The 15,494-nt window shown below is 38.6% G+C and overlaps 1 protein-coding gene across 8 annotated transcripts; it reads right to left on the reverse strand.

Moving 5' to 3' along the window:
- Window positions 1-5,445: 5,445 nt before the first annotated feature.
- LOC131513990 (butyrophilin-like protein 1) lies at window positions 5,446-13,735 on the reverse strand. Of its 8 annotated transcripts, none has more exons than XM_058733467.1 (10): window positions 13,532-13,735; window positions 12,770-12,851; window positions 11,458-11,808; window positions 10,567-10,848; window positions 10,227-10,427; window positions 9,327-9,347; window positions 9,210-9,236; window positions 9,000-9,026; window positions 7,205-7,231; window positions 5,446-6,510 (listed from the first exon to the last, which is right to left on the reverse strand). In XM_058733467.1, exons 2-10 carry the CDS (start codon window positions 12,846-12,848, stop codon window positions 5,996-5,998), a joined length of 1,530 nt encoding a protein of 509 aa, XP_058589450.1. In that variant the 5' UTR covers window positions 12,849-12,851; window positions 13,532-13,735; the 3' UTR covers window positions 5,446-5,995. The 8 variants fall into 8 exon arrangements, with proteins under 8 accessions (XP_058589450.1, XP_058589447.1, XP_058589446.1 ...); XM_058733464.1 differs by having other exon boundaries at window positions 12,770-12,906; XM_058733463.1 differs by having other exon boundaries at window positions 12,770-12,918.
- Between the last annotated feature and the right edge of the window lie 1,759 nt (window positions 13,736-15,494).

Raw genomic sequence — 15,494 nt, forward strand, 5'->3', positions numbered from 1 at the left:
TTTCTATTCGTCTTTGGTTTTATACAGTTTGACTATAATGTGCTTAAATGTGATGTTTTTAGTGTTTATCCTTTTTTTGGGTGTTTTTTGAGCTGTCTGTATCTGTGTCTCTGTGTCTGTCAAAATGTTTGGTGAGCTGTCAGCCATTATTACTTCAAATATTTCTCCTGCTTTCTCTTTTCTCCTTCTGGTATTCCAACTGCACAGATGTCACATATTGTGCCACAATTATTGGATATTCTGTTCTCTTTTAGTCGTTCTTTTTTCTTTTTTCTTGGATTTTATTTGGGAAATTTCTATTCACCTCTCTTCAGGTTCACTGACTTTTTCCTTGGCCATTTTGAGTTTACTGACAAAAAAAAAAATGCCATCAAATGCATTCCTCATATCTGTTACTGTACCCTTTACTTCTAGCATTTCCATTGGGTTTATTTTTACAATTTCTGTACCCCTGCTTATATTACATGTTTCTTTTTTTTCCCACTGGAACCCTTACCATTTTATTTATAATTATTCTAAGTTTCCTGTCTGATAATTACAATTTCTATGTCATATTTGAGTCTCATTCTGATGCTGAATTTGCCTCTTCAGACTTTTGTTTGTTTGTTTGCTTTTTTGTGTGTGTTATTTTTTGTGTGTTTGTTTGTTTGTGTATTTGTGTGTGTTATTTTGTTTTGTTTTTGCCTTTTGGCATGCCTTGCAATTTTTTGCTGAAAGTCATAAGTGTTGGATGAGGTAATAGGAACTAAAGCAATTAGGCCTTTAGTGAGAAGATTTATGTTAATCTGATAGAAACTGAGCTGTATTTAATGTTTTCTGTAGCATAGGCACTAATGGCTTTAACTTCTTCTGCCGTCCTCTGTTGTCTTAGGCCTTGGGGTTTCACCATGTACTGTTTTCTAGATTCCAATTCTAATTTCCTTTCCTTCCTTTCCTTTCTTATTTCTTATTTGTCCCAAAGTTTATAGAAGTATGTTATTTAGTTTCAAAATATGTGGGGATTTTTGCAGGTATCTTCCCAGGTTGCTTTCTAATTTAATTTTACTGTGAACAGAGAAGATACTTCCTACAATGTGAATCTTTTTAAATATATTGAGATATAATTTATGGCTCAGAAAATGATCTCTCTTTGTAAATATTCTGCATGAATATGAATAGAATGTGCTTTCTCTTGCTGTGTGGTATGTTGTATAAATGTCAATTAGGTCATGTTAGTTGGTGGTTTCATTCAAGTCTTCTATGTCCTTATAATCTACTTATTCCATCAATTATTGAGAGAAAGGTATTAAAATCTTTGACTATATTTATGGATTTGTCTGTTTCTCCTAATTTTACCAGATTTTTATTTATAAAATTTAAATGACTTAGATAATATTCATCATGTATTGTTTATGTTTACTGCAAATGATTATTATTATCTAAACATTTAGTATTGTAATGTTCTCTTGATGAGTTGACCCCTTTAATGTTATAGAATGGCCTTCTTTATCCTGGATAATATTCTTTCTTTGTTCTGTAATCCACTTTAATGTTAATAGAGCCATTCCAGCTATCTTTTCATTAATATTTGTATAATATGTCTTTTCCCATCCTTTTAATTTTAACCTATTTGTGTTTTTATATTTATTTTTCTTGTGGTCAGCGTATATTTGGGTATTTATTTTCTTTTTAAAAAATTTTTTTTTTAATGTTTATTCATTTTTGAGAGACAGAGAGAGACAGAGCATTAGCAGGGGAGGGGCAGAGAGAGAGGGAGACACAGAATCTGAAGCAGGCTCCAGGCTCTGAGCTGTCATCACAGAGCCTGACACAGGGCTCGAATTCACGAACTGTAAGATCATGACCCAAGCCGTAGTCGGACGCCCAACCAACTGATTCACTGAGGTGCCCCAGGGATTTACTTTCTTAACCAACCCAACAATCTGCCTTTGTATTTAATGTCATTATTGATATGGTTCAAGTCTATCATTTGTTTATTTTCTATTTGTTCTATCTATACTACATTAACTTTTTCCTCTTTCTGTTTGAGTTAGCTGATTATTTAAAAAAATTAATATAATTTATTGCCAAATTGGCTAACATACAGTGTGTATAGTGTGCTCTTGGTTTTGGGGGTAGATTCCCATGATTCATCGCTTACATACAACACTCAGTGCTCATCCCAACAAGTGCCCTTCTCAATGCCCATCACCCATTTTCCCCTCTCCCCTACCCCTCATCAATCCTCAGTTTGTTTTCTGTATTTAACTGTCTCTTATGGTTTGCTTCCTTCCCTCTGTTTGTAACTATTTTTCCCCCTTCCTTCCCCCATGGTCTTTTGTTAAGTTTCTCAAGTTCTGCATATGAATGGAAACATATGATATTTGTATTTCTCTGACTGACTTGTTTCACTTAGCATAATACCCTCCAGTTCCATCCACGTTGCTGCAAATGGCAGGATTTCATTCTTTCTTTTTGCCAAGTAGTATTCCATTATATATATAAACCACATCTTTAATTTTATTTTGAGAGAGAGAGAGTGTGAGCGCGTGAGCAGGGGACGGGCAGAGAGAGATGGAGAGAGACAGCATCCCAAGCAGGTTCCTTGCTGTCAGCATGGAGCGTGATATGGGGCCCAAACTCACAGACTGTGAGATCATGACTTGAGCCAAAACTAAGAGTCCTATGTTTAACCAACTGAGCCACCCAGGTGCCCCAAGCTGATTATTTTTTAATGATTCATTTTATTTCCATTTCTGGCTTAATAACTGTACTTTTGTTGTTATTTTAGTGAATGTTCACAGTTTATAGCATTCACTTTTAACTTACAACGTTCTAACCTCAAATGCTGTTAATACTACTTCATGTCTAGTAGGAGACTTACAGCAGTATTTTTTCATGTCCTCCCTCCTGGTTTTTGTGCTCTTGTTGTTATACATTAAATTTTTTCTTCTGTTATAAATCCCATTCTTCATTGTTATTATTTTTGTTTAAAGTGTCTCTTACCTTTTAAAAATTTTAAACAAGAAAAAGAAATCATTTTATAATTCCTTATACAGATACCATTTCCGGTGCTCTTAATTCCTTTGTATAGATACAAATTTCCATTGGTTACCATTTTCCTTCTGTTTAAAGGGACTGCTTTTACCATTCTTGTAGTGTGGGTCTGCTGGTGATGATTGCTTTTTTTTGCTTGTCTATGAATGAAAACATCTTTATTTCACATTTGCTTTTGAAAATTTTTCACTGGGTATTAAATGCTATTCTGATGATATATATTTTTTCCATGTTTCTCACTTACACTGTTTACGATGAGAAATATGTTGTCATCTTTATCTTTGTTTTTCTGAACATAATTTAATTTTTTTACTTTGGCATCTTTAAATCTCTGATTTTAAGCAATTTGATTTGCATATGCTATGTATTCTCTGTATTTTTGTTCTTTGAGTTCATTGAACTTTGCTATGGAATGAATGTTTATGTTCTCCCAAAATACATAGGTTGAAGCCTAATCCCCAAAGTGATGATGGTGTTCAGTATTTCCACCTTTGGAAAGCAATTAAAACATGAGAGTGGAGCCCTTATGAATGGCATTAGTGTCCTTAAAAAGGAGACCCCACAAAGCTCCATAATCCCTTCAACCATGTGAAGACACAGTGAGAAGACAACCGTCTACAAACCAGGCAACTAGCTCTCACTAGACACCAAATCTAAAGGCACCTTGATCTTGGAATTCTCAGCCTCCAGAATCATGAAAAATGAATTTCTGTAGTTTGTATGTCACTGAGTCTGTGGTATTTTTGTTATAGCACCCCAAACAGACTAGGACAGCTTTTTGGATCTGGAGTTTATAATGATCAAATTTAGAATATATATTTGGCTCTTATTTTCTCAAATCCTTTTTCTGTCCTCCCTTCTCTTCTTTTCAAAAACTTCAATTGCCTTTGTATTGGGTCCTTTAAAGTTTTCCCACAACTCACTGATACTATTTAAAAAGTACTTTTAAAAAATGTGCGGTTTATTTTGGATCGTTTCCATTTTTATTTATTCAAGTTTACTAATCATTTATTTCTGTAACTGTTAATCTGCTGCCAGTCATAGCCAATGTAATTTTCATCTCATTCATGGTCTTTTCCAACTAAAGAATTTGAATTTGGGTCTTTCTTTTAAATGCATATTTCTAGTGAACTTTTTGAATATCTAGAATACAGTGAACTTTTTAAATATCTGGAATATAGTTACAACATCTGTTTTAATCTCCTTGTCTATTTTTTTAAATTTTTTTAACGTTTATTTATTTTTAAGACAGAGAGAGATAGAGTATGAACGGGGTGGGTCAGAGAGAGAGGGAGACACAGAATCTGAAACAGGCTCCTGGGTCTGAGCTGTCAGCACAGAGCCGGACGCGGGGCTCCAACCCACAAACTGCAAGATCGTGACCTGAGCTGAAGTCGGCCACTTAGCCGACTGAGCCACCCAGGCGCCCCTCTCCTTGTCTGTTAAATCTCTAACACTTTCATCAGTTCCATGTCAATTTTAATTTATTGATTTTCTGTTCATTATGAGTTGGATTTCCTGCTTCTTTCCAAGCCTTGTAATTTTTGATTGGCTATGAATTTTAACTTGAACTCTGCTCTGGAATAAAGTTAGATACTTGTAAATAATTTGATCCTCTTGAGCTTTGCTTTTAAGGTTTGTTCATCAGTATTGGATCAGTTTAGGTCTGATTATTCCCTGCCACTGGGGCAAGACTCTTCTGGGTACTCTACTCCATATCCACAGAATTTACCAGGTTTTTCAGTATAGTTCACAGGAGCACATTCTCTTCTTACCCCTATTTAAACACTAATTATTGTTTCCTCTAGTCATTTCATTTTAATATGACAGTTTTGATTGGAAGGAGAAGAAGGCCTTTTCCTTACCTCTGTTGGTGTCTATACTTAGAATTCCCCAAAATATATAGTTATTTCCCTTATTAATATCTTGGGCAAAGCAGTAATAAAATGTCTCTCTCTTTCTTTAGTAAGATAAATACTTCAATATGCTCTCACTGCATTAGTTTTCCCAGACTGCTATCATGTTGACATCATCACATTTGTTAGAATTGGATTGTGATTGATATTTATTTTTTCTTTCCTCAAATTATCCTTGCATTTAAGATATAGCTTAGCTTGCATCAAATTATAATTTGACTTTTCTCCTTCAGCATTTGAAAATAACACTATTTTGTCACTTTTATTCAGTGTTGCAATGGGAAATGTGAAGAGGTTTATCTAACTTTTACTCCTTTGAATACTGCTTTAGAAGTGCTACTTAAATTATGGTTCACACACCGGTGAACTATATTAACTGTTTCTTACCACTTCTTTACAAGATAAATATAGAAATAGAGTATTTCTAACATTTAGAGTAAATTGACAGAGAAATTTTAAGAATGTTGAATCTAACAATAATTACAACTTGTAATTGTATGCATTTGTTTTTTATTGACTTCATTTTTACAATAATTTGTTTTAGAAAATTATCAGTCTGTGATATATTAAATATAAAGCAATAAACAGCACTTATAACAATAACAACTACAACAAAAAGATTCTTCTCTGCAATTCAGAAACACTGCTGGATATAGTCAGAAACGCTGGTCACAGGGACTCATGGACCTTCAGGCCAAGAGGCCTGATAATCAGTGAGCTTGAGGTCACCCATCAGAACTGTAATCTGGGTGGCTCAGTCGATTAAGCATCTAACTTTGGCTCAGGTCATGGTCTTCTGGCACTCACATGCTTCGTGAGGTCAAGCCCTGCATCAGGCTCTGCATTGACAGTGTGGAGCCTGTTTGAAATTCTCTCTCTCTCTCTCTCTCTCTCCCTCCCTCTATCCCCCTCCCCCACTCTCTCTCTCTCTCAAAATAAATAAACAAACTTAAAAAAAAACACCCTAGCAATCTAGAGTTTACAGAGAATGGGCTATTATCCTCACAGTATGGGTTCTTCCTCTAAGTCACTTAATGTTACACCTATAAGGAGAGCTTCATGGATTTAAGGTTGAAGTAAGGATAGAGTGACCCAGAGAAACTTGCCTGGGTGAAGGAGAAGATGTGGGTACCCTCATTCATGTCATAGAAAGAAATGTCATTATCCTCATAATCCAAAAAAATCACAATCTTTTGTGGACACTTTTTTATCAAGAGACACTCTTGCAGAGAAATGTTTTGGAGGCAATAGGTGAGAGCCCTGTATTCACATCCTTTCTTCTCTAAGACTCTGAATTTCTTGTTTTGTAGATCTTTGGATAACTCCCTGCTGTCTGTGGGATTCTCATAAATGCCTAGAGTCCACTCATCAGCGTCCTTAACATCCACTTCCCAGTAATGTTTTCCTGAGGTGAAGTCTTGCTGATTCAGTGTGATAAGGTTGCAGTCTCCTTGCTTATCCCTGAGAGATAGATCGTGTGTTTCCTCTTTGAAGTTCTCTTTTCTCTCTGGGTCAGAATTATTCTGATGAAAGATTTCCTGATTTACAGTCACAGTGGCTGAGGGTAAAGAAAAGGGAAGGGAAGGGCCAACATTATATATATCAGAAAGTTGTGCAAGCAAAACCTTGGAAAACCAGGATCAAGTAGTGAAAGAACACCTATCCCCTGAATGTGTGTGTACTGGGGGAGGTAGAGCTGTGGAGTGCTCTCACCTTGGGTGCAATTTACTTATCTCTTCTTATATTACCTATGTTATTATCAATGTCTTGGCAGAGTGCCAGAATGAGCTGAGACTTGTAGTGTTTACTTGAGAATAGTGTTTTTCCATGTTCTTTACAAATTAGAACCATGTTCTTCAATTAGTAGCAGACTCCATGTCAGCTGACCTCTTTAAAAAGAAGAGTTGAGTTACTCTCACCATTTTGAGCACTTGTTACTCAGTTGGGGATCTCCTCAACAGGGGCTACAATTTCTGTTCAGAACCAAGTGGAACCCCCACCACACACACATACACACACAGAGATGAGAAAGCGTGACCATTATATGAAAGCAGAAATGCAACCAGAGTAGCTAATCCCAGCAGCAACTTTCAGTTCAGGCCAACAGTTAATGATCTTCATGTTCTTGCTTCTCTTTACCAGAATAATCGTACTTCTGTCTTTTCAACTAGGAGGTAATGTTAGGAGGGAAAAATAAGGTATCCTCAGGTAGGTTGGAAAGGAGTCAGAAAAGTAAACAAAGAGCCACTCACCAGGCTGGAACTGTTCCTTCCTCCAGTCTGTAAAAGAGCAATACAAATTGAGACTGTGATGGAAGCATACCCACAGAATGAAGATGAGGTACACACTTCCTCTCCTGGATCATTGCTGTCTCTTCTCAGCTCTCTTTCCGTCCTCCGCTGAGCCCCTTGAACAACGGCAGTGTCCAGAAACTACAAGACAAAGGATGTACTTCCTGCTTGCTGTCTCAGATTAGAAACAATCCCCTCAATTGAGCTGATGCTGCAGAAATAAGTCTGGAGAACACTTGGAGCAGGGTCTAGTGTCCTAGGCACCTAAGACTTTTGTGGCACTCCTCACTGAGGATGAAAGTTATAAAATGTCATTGTATATTTTGTTTTGTTTTGTTTTGTTGTTTTAGGGTTTTCCCAGCCTATAACCACTTCAGAGTAGAGTTAAATTTATGACCAAGGTTTTTAAACTAAGCTCTTTTATTTGGACACTTGTAATCAGATTTTTAATATTTTTCTCCAGAGACAGATTTCTCATGGGGGATAGAACTACATCTGCTTCTGCCTGGGGCCACTTCTCTTATGATAAGATTTATGATTTTATTTAAAGATTGGATATTCTCTTAGTGTCTTAGGGCAATAGGCAGATAAGAACTTATGCATAATTCTTGATGGCCTCTCACTGACCTGCCCTCTTCTAAGAAGGGTAGTACTCTATATACAGAATCAATGAATATGTGAGTCAAGAAGGACATCTGTGATCATGTTTTCCAATCTCTTCATCTTAGAAATAAGGAGGCTGAGGTAAAGAAAGCAAAAATGACTGAATTCCTCAGCTGTAATTAACTAATATATTTGGAACTAAAACCCACATATCCTCATCCTTACTATACTATACTTTGCTCTCTCTTGTAGAATCATGGAACATGTTAAAGCAGCTCCGGAAAGAAAGCTCTTAACAGAAACTGCTTACCTGACTTTAGCCTTTGGGAGGGGCTTCTTGATCCTCTCTTACCAAAGCATTTACCAGACTGTGTGCATTTGCCTGGTTGTTAGCTTACTCACCCCTCCCACCCCAAGTTTAAGACCATTCAAGTTCTAAATGGTCAGAGATCTTGGCTATGCACCAACATCTAACACAATATCTGGCATATAAAAATTGCACAACTGTATGTTTAAGGAATGACCTAGTATGCTTTTGAGGTCTAACTCTGTATTACATATGCACATACACTGTCTTAAACACATACAGCACAGGTATTAGAAGATATAAAATAGCCAGTTCCCTCTACTACCAGATAAACATATTTTTACAAATAATATTAAAATATTTTGAGAGATTGTTTTCAAACTTAAACCTTGTTCTTGTGTACTGAACTTTACTTTCTTTATTTATAGTAAAATAAATAAAATCATAATATCTTTTTCTCCAAATGTGAAATGTAACATTATCTTCTCTTTTGAGCTTTATTCACAGTATAGGAGTGCTGATATAATATAGGATATTCTTTATTCTTCTTAAATCTCATCAAAATCGCTCTGAATTCTTTCTCTTCCTTCTCCATTGTGGATAGGTTAACAATTTATGTCAAGTCCTACTCTAGTCATGTGGAATTTACCAGTCAACAGTTATTTCTCTTTAGCTCTGAAAAATAATTGAACATTTGAGCTCCCAAACACAAAATACTATAGATTGGTACCAAATAAATCTTCACAACTTGCAAGTGGATGTGTGCTTGTGTGTGTTTATGTCTCCGCTTATTATACTCAGAATATCAGATGCTCATGGAAAGATCTAAGTCAGAGAGTTACTTACCAGGATACAGCAGGGCCTTCTTCCAAACTAAAACAGAACAAATCCAGTTAAGGCAAGCCAAGACATCCGGAGCCTCACATTCTTCTCCTTCCCCCTTATTTTTTTCCACCAATCACTATTAAATCTTTCAGTCTTTCCCTCTGAGGAGAGGGAGCTGAGAAAGTGTTGGACATCAAAACATTGAGTGGTGTGGGAAACCCAGTTGCTTACCTAAATGGTATAGTGCCTTTCGCTGTTCTGAAAGAAGTGACATTCAGTGAGAGACCCAGAACAGATGTCGACAGGGGAGCAAATTCTATACAGGGCATGAGAAGAAGCAAGACTCACCAAGTTCTTCCTTGAGGTTCTCTGAAAGAAGAGATAAAAAATCCATCAAACTGGGTTTTAGCTGCTCTTGAGTTCATAGAGTAGCTGAATCAATTCCATGTGGCCTTCCCTTAAGGGTCCATAGTTAAGTAGGTGAGAAGGATTAGCAATCTAATCTTGACAAGTGCTAGGAAATGACAATCTAAAAATGACAAGTGCTAAGAAAAGTTACATGGGAAATGTCATGGGGTCACTGAGGAAGGAGGGCCTATGCTTCATGAGAAGGTAGGAATTTTTAGGTTCTTCAGAAGCTTATTCTCGAAGGAAGAATAGGAGGAGAAGACGGGGGAAGACATTTCTTTTTTTTTTAATTTTTTTTTTCAACTTTTTTTTTTGTTGTTTTTTTTTTGTTGTTTTTTTTAATTTTTATTTTTGGGACAGAGAGAGACAGAGCATGAACGGGGGAGGGGCAGAGAGAGAGGGAGACACAGAATCGGAAACAGGCTCCAGGCTCCGAGCCATCAGCCCAGAGCCTGACGCGGGGCTCGAACTCACGGACCGCGAGATCGTGACCTGGCTGAAGTCGGACGCTTAACCGACTGCGCCACCCAGGTGCCCCGTGGGGCGGGGGGGGGAAGACATTTCCACAAGGACAAACAGCAGCATAGGTTGGGTAAGATGCATGAAGGGCATGGTGTGGTTTGAGGAGCCCCACCTTAGAGGCCTGATCACTGCCCACAAATCTCCAAGCTTCCCACATGGTTTTCTCCTTTCCATAGGATTCCCAGCTTTATGGAATTCTTGGTACCCTGTATTTTCCCTGGGGTCCCTTGGCAACCTTTTATTTTCCCAAGTACATTATACAACCTATACCCCCAGCTGTTCCATGAACATCTGATTTGTCCTGCTGTTCCAATTTACCTTTCGCCTTAAGTGCCAATTCCTTTTCATTCTCCATCTGATCTCTTTCCTGAGATTCTTTCTTCCTTTTCTTTACTTCTCTTTCTTTGGCTTGGTGTTCTCTCCAGCCAATGTAGCTGATCCCAGTGAGGAGGAGTACCAGCACAGGGACTGTCCCAACCAGGGCTGCCTTCCATGGAGACATCCTGGGGAAGAAGGGCTCTGACACAGGCATGTGAAGACACAGTGAGACTAACCTAGAGGCTATCCTGCCCTCTCTCCAAGGCTCCCTCAACTCTGTTTCCCCCCTCCCTCTCCTCCCCACACCTCAACTCTGCCTTGGGGTTTGTGCCTCACTCACCTGGGAGGAAGATGGCTGACACTTTCTCCTGACCAGAGAGGGGATTCTGGATGGAACAGGTCACATTGTCCAGAGAGCTGTCTGTGACCACAAGAGATGCTTCCACATGGAAGAGCCCATCTTCATCTTGGGTGTGAGACTCAGTGAGAGACTGTAGCTTCACACCCATCATGTCACTCCACTGTACCCTGGGTTTTGGGAACCAGCCTTCTGCAGAGCACAGTACTCGTATCCCACCATCCTCGGGCCCCATCATGTGAACACGAGGCACAGAGCCCAACCCTGAGGAGAGAAGGCATGTTCCTAAGGCCTGTGGTCCTTGGGGTTTAGAAGCCCCTAAGGCTGAAGGCCAAAGTGCCCTCACTAGACTGATGAGCAAACTGAAGCTCAGAGGTCAAGAAACCTCTCGTAGTGAGTGTTAGGCCAAACTGTGATTCAGTTTTGAAATCAACTTGATGCCTTTGCACTATATTTGGACAAGAAAGCTTTGAGGTCATTTCACGGATAGGAAAAAACAGGTACAATTAAAGCTATAGAAGGAGTTTAATTCTATAAATTGTCTTTTCCTACTGAATGTATAAAATTCTAAAATTCTACTAATGTCTGAGCATGTCAGTACCAATCTGAATTAATATTAGTTTATTTTCTGGAGTCTTTTAGGATACCAAAACAACCCTAAAAATATTGCCCTTTTTGGTGTTTAAAAGTGAATAGAGTATGTAGTCATATCCTCACTGTATAGTTTAGGAAACTGATATCCTGCAAGGTAAATTAGCATATCAATATCAATATATGGAAGATCATAAGAAATGCCACGTTAGGAATCCAAATGTCCTCATTTTTCTCTTTGCTTTACACCATGATGCACACTTCTGTGCCAAGTTGACGTACCTATAACATGCAGCTCCACAACGGCTTCTTGGGAACTGTGACCATCTTTAAAATGACACCAGTACTGGCCATGATCAGAAGCACGGACATGTTGGATCAGCAGGGCCACACCCCCTTTGCTGATGGAGTCCCTCACCAACTCTGTCCTGCCACGGTATTCCAGCATTTGCTTCCCACTTTGTTCTTGTCCATTCTGGTACACAAGCACAGCAGGGGAGAGTTGGGCTCGGTACCACCGGATGTGCATGTGGGTTGCACTCTGCTCAGGGGACAGCTGGCAAGGCAGAATGGCATCTGCCCCTAGCAGAACCACAATTGGCTCAACCGGTCCCTTTACAGAAAATCCGGACACTGCATGAAAATCAGACAGATTGGGGGAATGAGTGAGGGGGAGACAAAAGCCCCAACTGCATTTTTCTTTTTTTAAGATTTTTTTTTTTTTGAGAGAGAGCACGTGTGCCCATGCACACATGTTCACATACAAGCAGGAGGGCAGAGAGAGAGGGAGAGAAAGAATCCCAAGCAGGCTTCACATTCAGCATGGAGCCTGACTTGGGGCTCCATTTCCACACTGTGAGATCATGACCAGAGAAGAAATCAAGAGTCAGTAGCTTAACCCATTGAGCCACCCAGGTTCCCCCATTTAATACATATATATGTATACACAAGGAAGAGCTTTTCTTTATGATAAATTCTTGTAGAATTGCTGAATCAACATGTATAGAAATGAAACATTTTAATACTCCCTGCCTAACTGACATCAAATTAGAGATGTTAACAAAAAAAATATCATTATTGTAAACTCATGCCTAGTTTGTCTATAAACCTGGAGTCTGAAAACTTCCTGAGGGACCTTCATATTTATGGAAGGACTCAAGTCCCAGAAAAAAAAAATTTTGTCAAGCGTCATAACCATATAGAGCCCAGAGATCCTGAGTCCAAATTCTTTATGCTCAGACTTGTGTTTTCTTGGCAGTGTGAACATTATAAAGTATGTTTTTAACTGATAATTACATCAAAATTAAGCAGGCTAAAATCACCCATACTCAATAAAGATTTAGATAAACATAGCTATGAGTGTTTTAAGGTCTACCCAAAGTAATAAGGGGTGTTGATACAAAGATCACTCCCATTCTTGGCCAGAACTTTCCAGCATTCTGTTAGTGTGAACACAGTCACGGTTTTCCCCCAATATTGACTGCCTTTGAGAAGAGATACACTGGCGACTGATGAATGACCAAGTATTTTCATCATCTGAGAAGAGCCATTGAAAACAAGCCAATAAATAAAAAGCCTGAGGGAGAACACTGACCTGTTGAGTACCATGTAGACACCTGGAGAAGGAGGACAGGAAGGAGGAAGCCAGCATAATAGCCAGGAGAGCCCACCATCTTCTTCAGAACAGAAAGTAAAAGCACAAAATATTCACTCTGACAAGGAAGAAGTACTCTGTAGGAGAAGCTGGTGAGTAAGTTAGCAGGAAGAAGGCTTTTAGGGAAAAAAAATCCCCTGTTCAAAGATTTACTTTCATACATAGTTTTTTGGCTGTTATTCCTGACAGACCACTACCAATTCCAACCCCTCCCCAGTGGGTTTTCCTTCCCTCTCTTCTTTCTGAAAACCAACTGTTTCTCCAGCAGAGAAACTATAAACCATTCTCTTGTGCCCTGGGGGTTCTCTTGTTTATCTATGGACTCATCCTCTCACCAAAGCTCTCTTGAAATTGAAAACCTTGAGTTCATTTTGAGAAATGAAAGCAGACACAAAATTAGTCCACTCCTATTAGCCGATCTAACTTCCTCCTTCTTGCATTTATTCACTGATTCATTCATACATTTATTTATTTGTTTGACCACAAATACACTTGTGGCTTAACTCCAGAAAGAGAAAGGAGTTTTCTCTCCATGTGACCTGGAGCTCAAGCCCTTTTGTTTTTGGGATCCATATTTCCCACAAACTCACCTCCACATCACCACACATTTCTTTCTCACATCCAGATTGAGCCAGGGGCTTCCTGGAAACTCCTGATCTCCTCAGTGCAACTACAAGTCCCAGCTCCAGAGACAATTGGTACCTGGTTGTTCTCGTGGTCAGCATCCAAAGGTGTGGCTGTAGGTGCTGGGAGCAGCAGGTTTCTAACCCATCCCTGGATTGGAAAATGTACTTAGGAAGGGGGGCAAATGGAGCTGCCAAGAGGCGCTGATAGGTGAATGCCTCTCCTAGAAGGAGTCTAATGAGGAAGTCACAGCCTGCTTGCAGCTCTTCCTGTTACTTTGAAAAGTAGAGGTAATAGAATTAATCCTAGGGGACTTTGGACTGGGCTAAGATATAAAATGATAGGAAGTCTAGGGTGTGCTTTGGTCAAAAATGCTCACGTCTTCTTACCTGCAAAGGGCTGAAATCACATTATTCAGGGAGGGAGAATCCCTTTCCTGTGTGATATTCAGGGATGTTGGTCATCCCAATGTTTAACTCACAAAGTTAACTGATTAAGAGAACAAGAACCACAGATACAGGCTTCCTCCTATCACACCCCAAATGACACTGGAAGCCACATGCTGCCCTGTGCAGGGGAAAACAAGAGGTCGGAAATGGAGGGCTCTGTACTCTGAGGAACTTAGGGCTGTATATCCAAAAACTTTAGGGCTCCCTAAAGTAACATGGAAATAATAACACAATTGTACAGTCCCAGACATAGAATGTGCTCAAAAGGCGTTTCTTTCCATTTCACATTCTTTCCAAGTCCAAGTCATGTTTTTTCATATCACACAAAGTTGACAGATAATTAGGGACACAAATAGCAATTGTGTAAATATTAGTATGTAAGCCACTAGCAGTCTGGTGAAAGGGATACCAAGATTCTAAATAAATATTCTCTAGAGACAGTGAGGTACATTTGACTCTTTAAAAATAAAATTTATGGAGATATAATTTGCATGCAATGGAATGTATGGATTTGAAATGTACATGCCAATGAAGTCTTACAAATGCTTACACTCATAAAACTACCACTTCCCTCAAAATATGGAACATGTTTGTCTCCTGAAAATTTCCCTCATCTTTACTGTCAGCCAATTCATTCCAGGAAAAACAAACAGTATTTTGATATGAATCATGATAGCTTAATATTGCCTTTCCTAAAACTTCAAAAACAATAAAAAAAAATCATACAGTATGTCTGCTTTAGCGTTTGGCTTCTTTGGATAAACAAAATGTTTTTTTTTTGGAGATTCAACCATGTTGTATCAGTACATTTAAAATTTTTTTTATTGCTGCATAATATGGCATTGTTTGATTATAGTACAATATGTTCTTTTTTAAAAATTTTTAAAAAAATGTTTATTTATTTTTGAGAGCGAGAGACAAGAGTGTGAGCAGGGGAGGGTCAGAGAGAGAGGGAGACATAGAATCTGAAGCAAGCTCCAGGCTCTGAGCTGTCAGCACAAAGCCTGATGCTGGGCTTGAACTCATGAGATCATGACCTGAGCTGAAGTCAGATGCTCAACTGACTGAGCCACCAGGTGCCCCTACAATATATTTTTCTACAGTTATTTTCAGGGTTGCTTTCCCACCTCTCTCATTCCCTACTCATCCACTCAAGCCCTCTCCCATCACGTAGGGCAGCCCTCCCCACTGAGCACTGAGCTCTGACATCCACCTAATACGTTAAGTCTGAAGTATTTGGGAATGAGAAGGGAACACTGAAAGAAAAAAAGTGAGGGTTAAAGATACTACTTACCTCTTGTTTACTTTGAGATTTCTGAATATGCTTGTGTGTGTATTCTGTTCCCAAATGTAAATAGATCAATATACATTTCCAACAAAGCTAGAAAATAAATGTGAAAAATTCATATATATATATTAAGACATTTTCCCCAATAATAGAGAATTGTTTGAGGAAAGTCAATCTGTGGAGAATATTTTAAGAGAATTACATCATGTCTATAGCAGTGTTCATGTTTTTAAGGGGAAAGGTGAGGAGGGAGGGTAAGTGAGCACTACAAGATATTATTCATTTCGAAAAGCAGTTTTAAGAC

This window comes from Neofelis nebulosa, chromosome 6 (assembly GCF_028018385.1).
Source record: "Neofelis nebulosa isolate mNeoNeb1 chromosome 6, mNeoNeb1.pri, whole genome shotgun sequence".
In the NCBI taxonomy this organism is placed as follows: domain Eukaryota; kingdom Metazoa; phylum Chordata; class Mammalia; order Carnivora; family Felidae; genus Neofelis; species Neofelis nebulosa.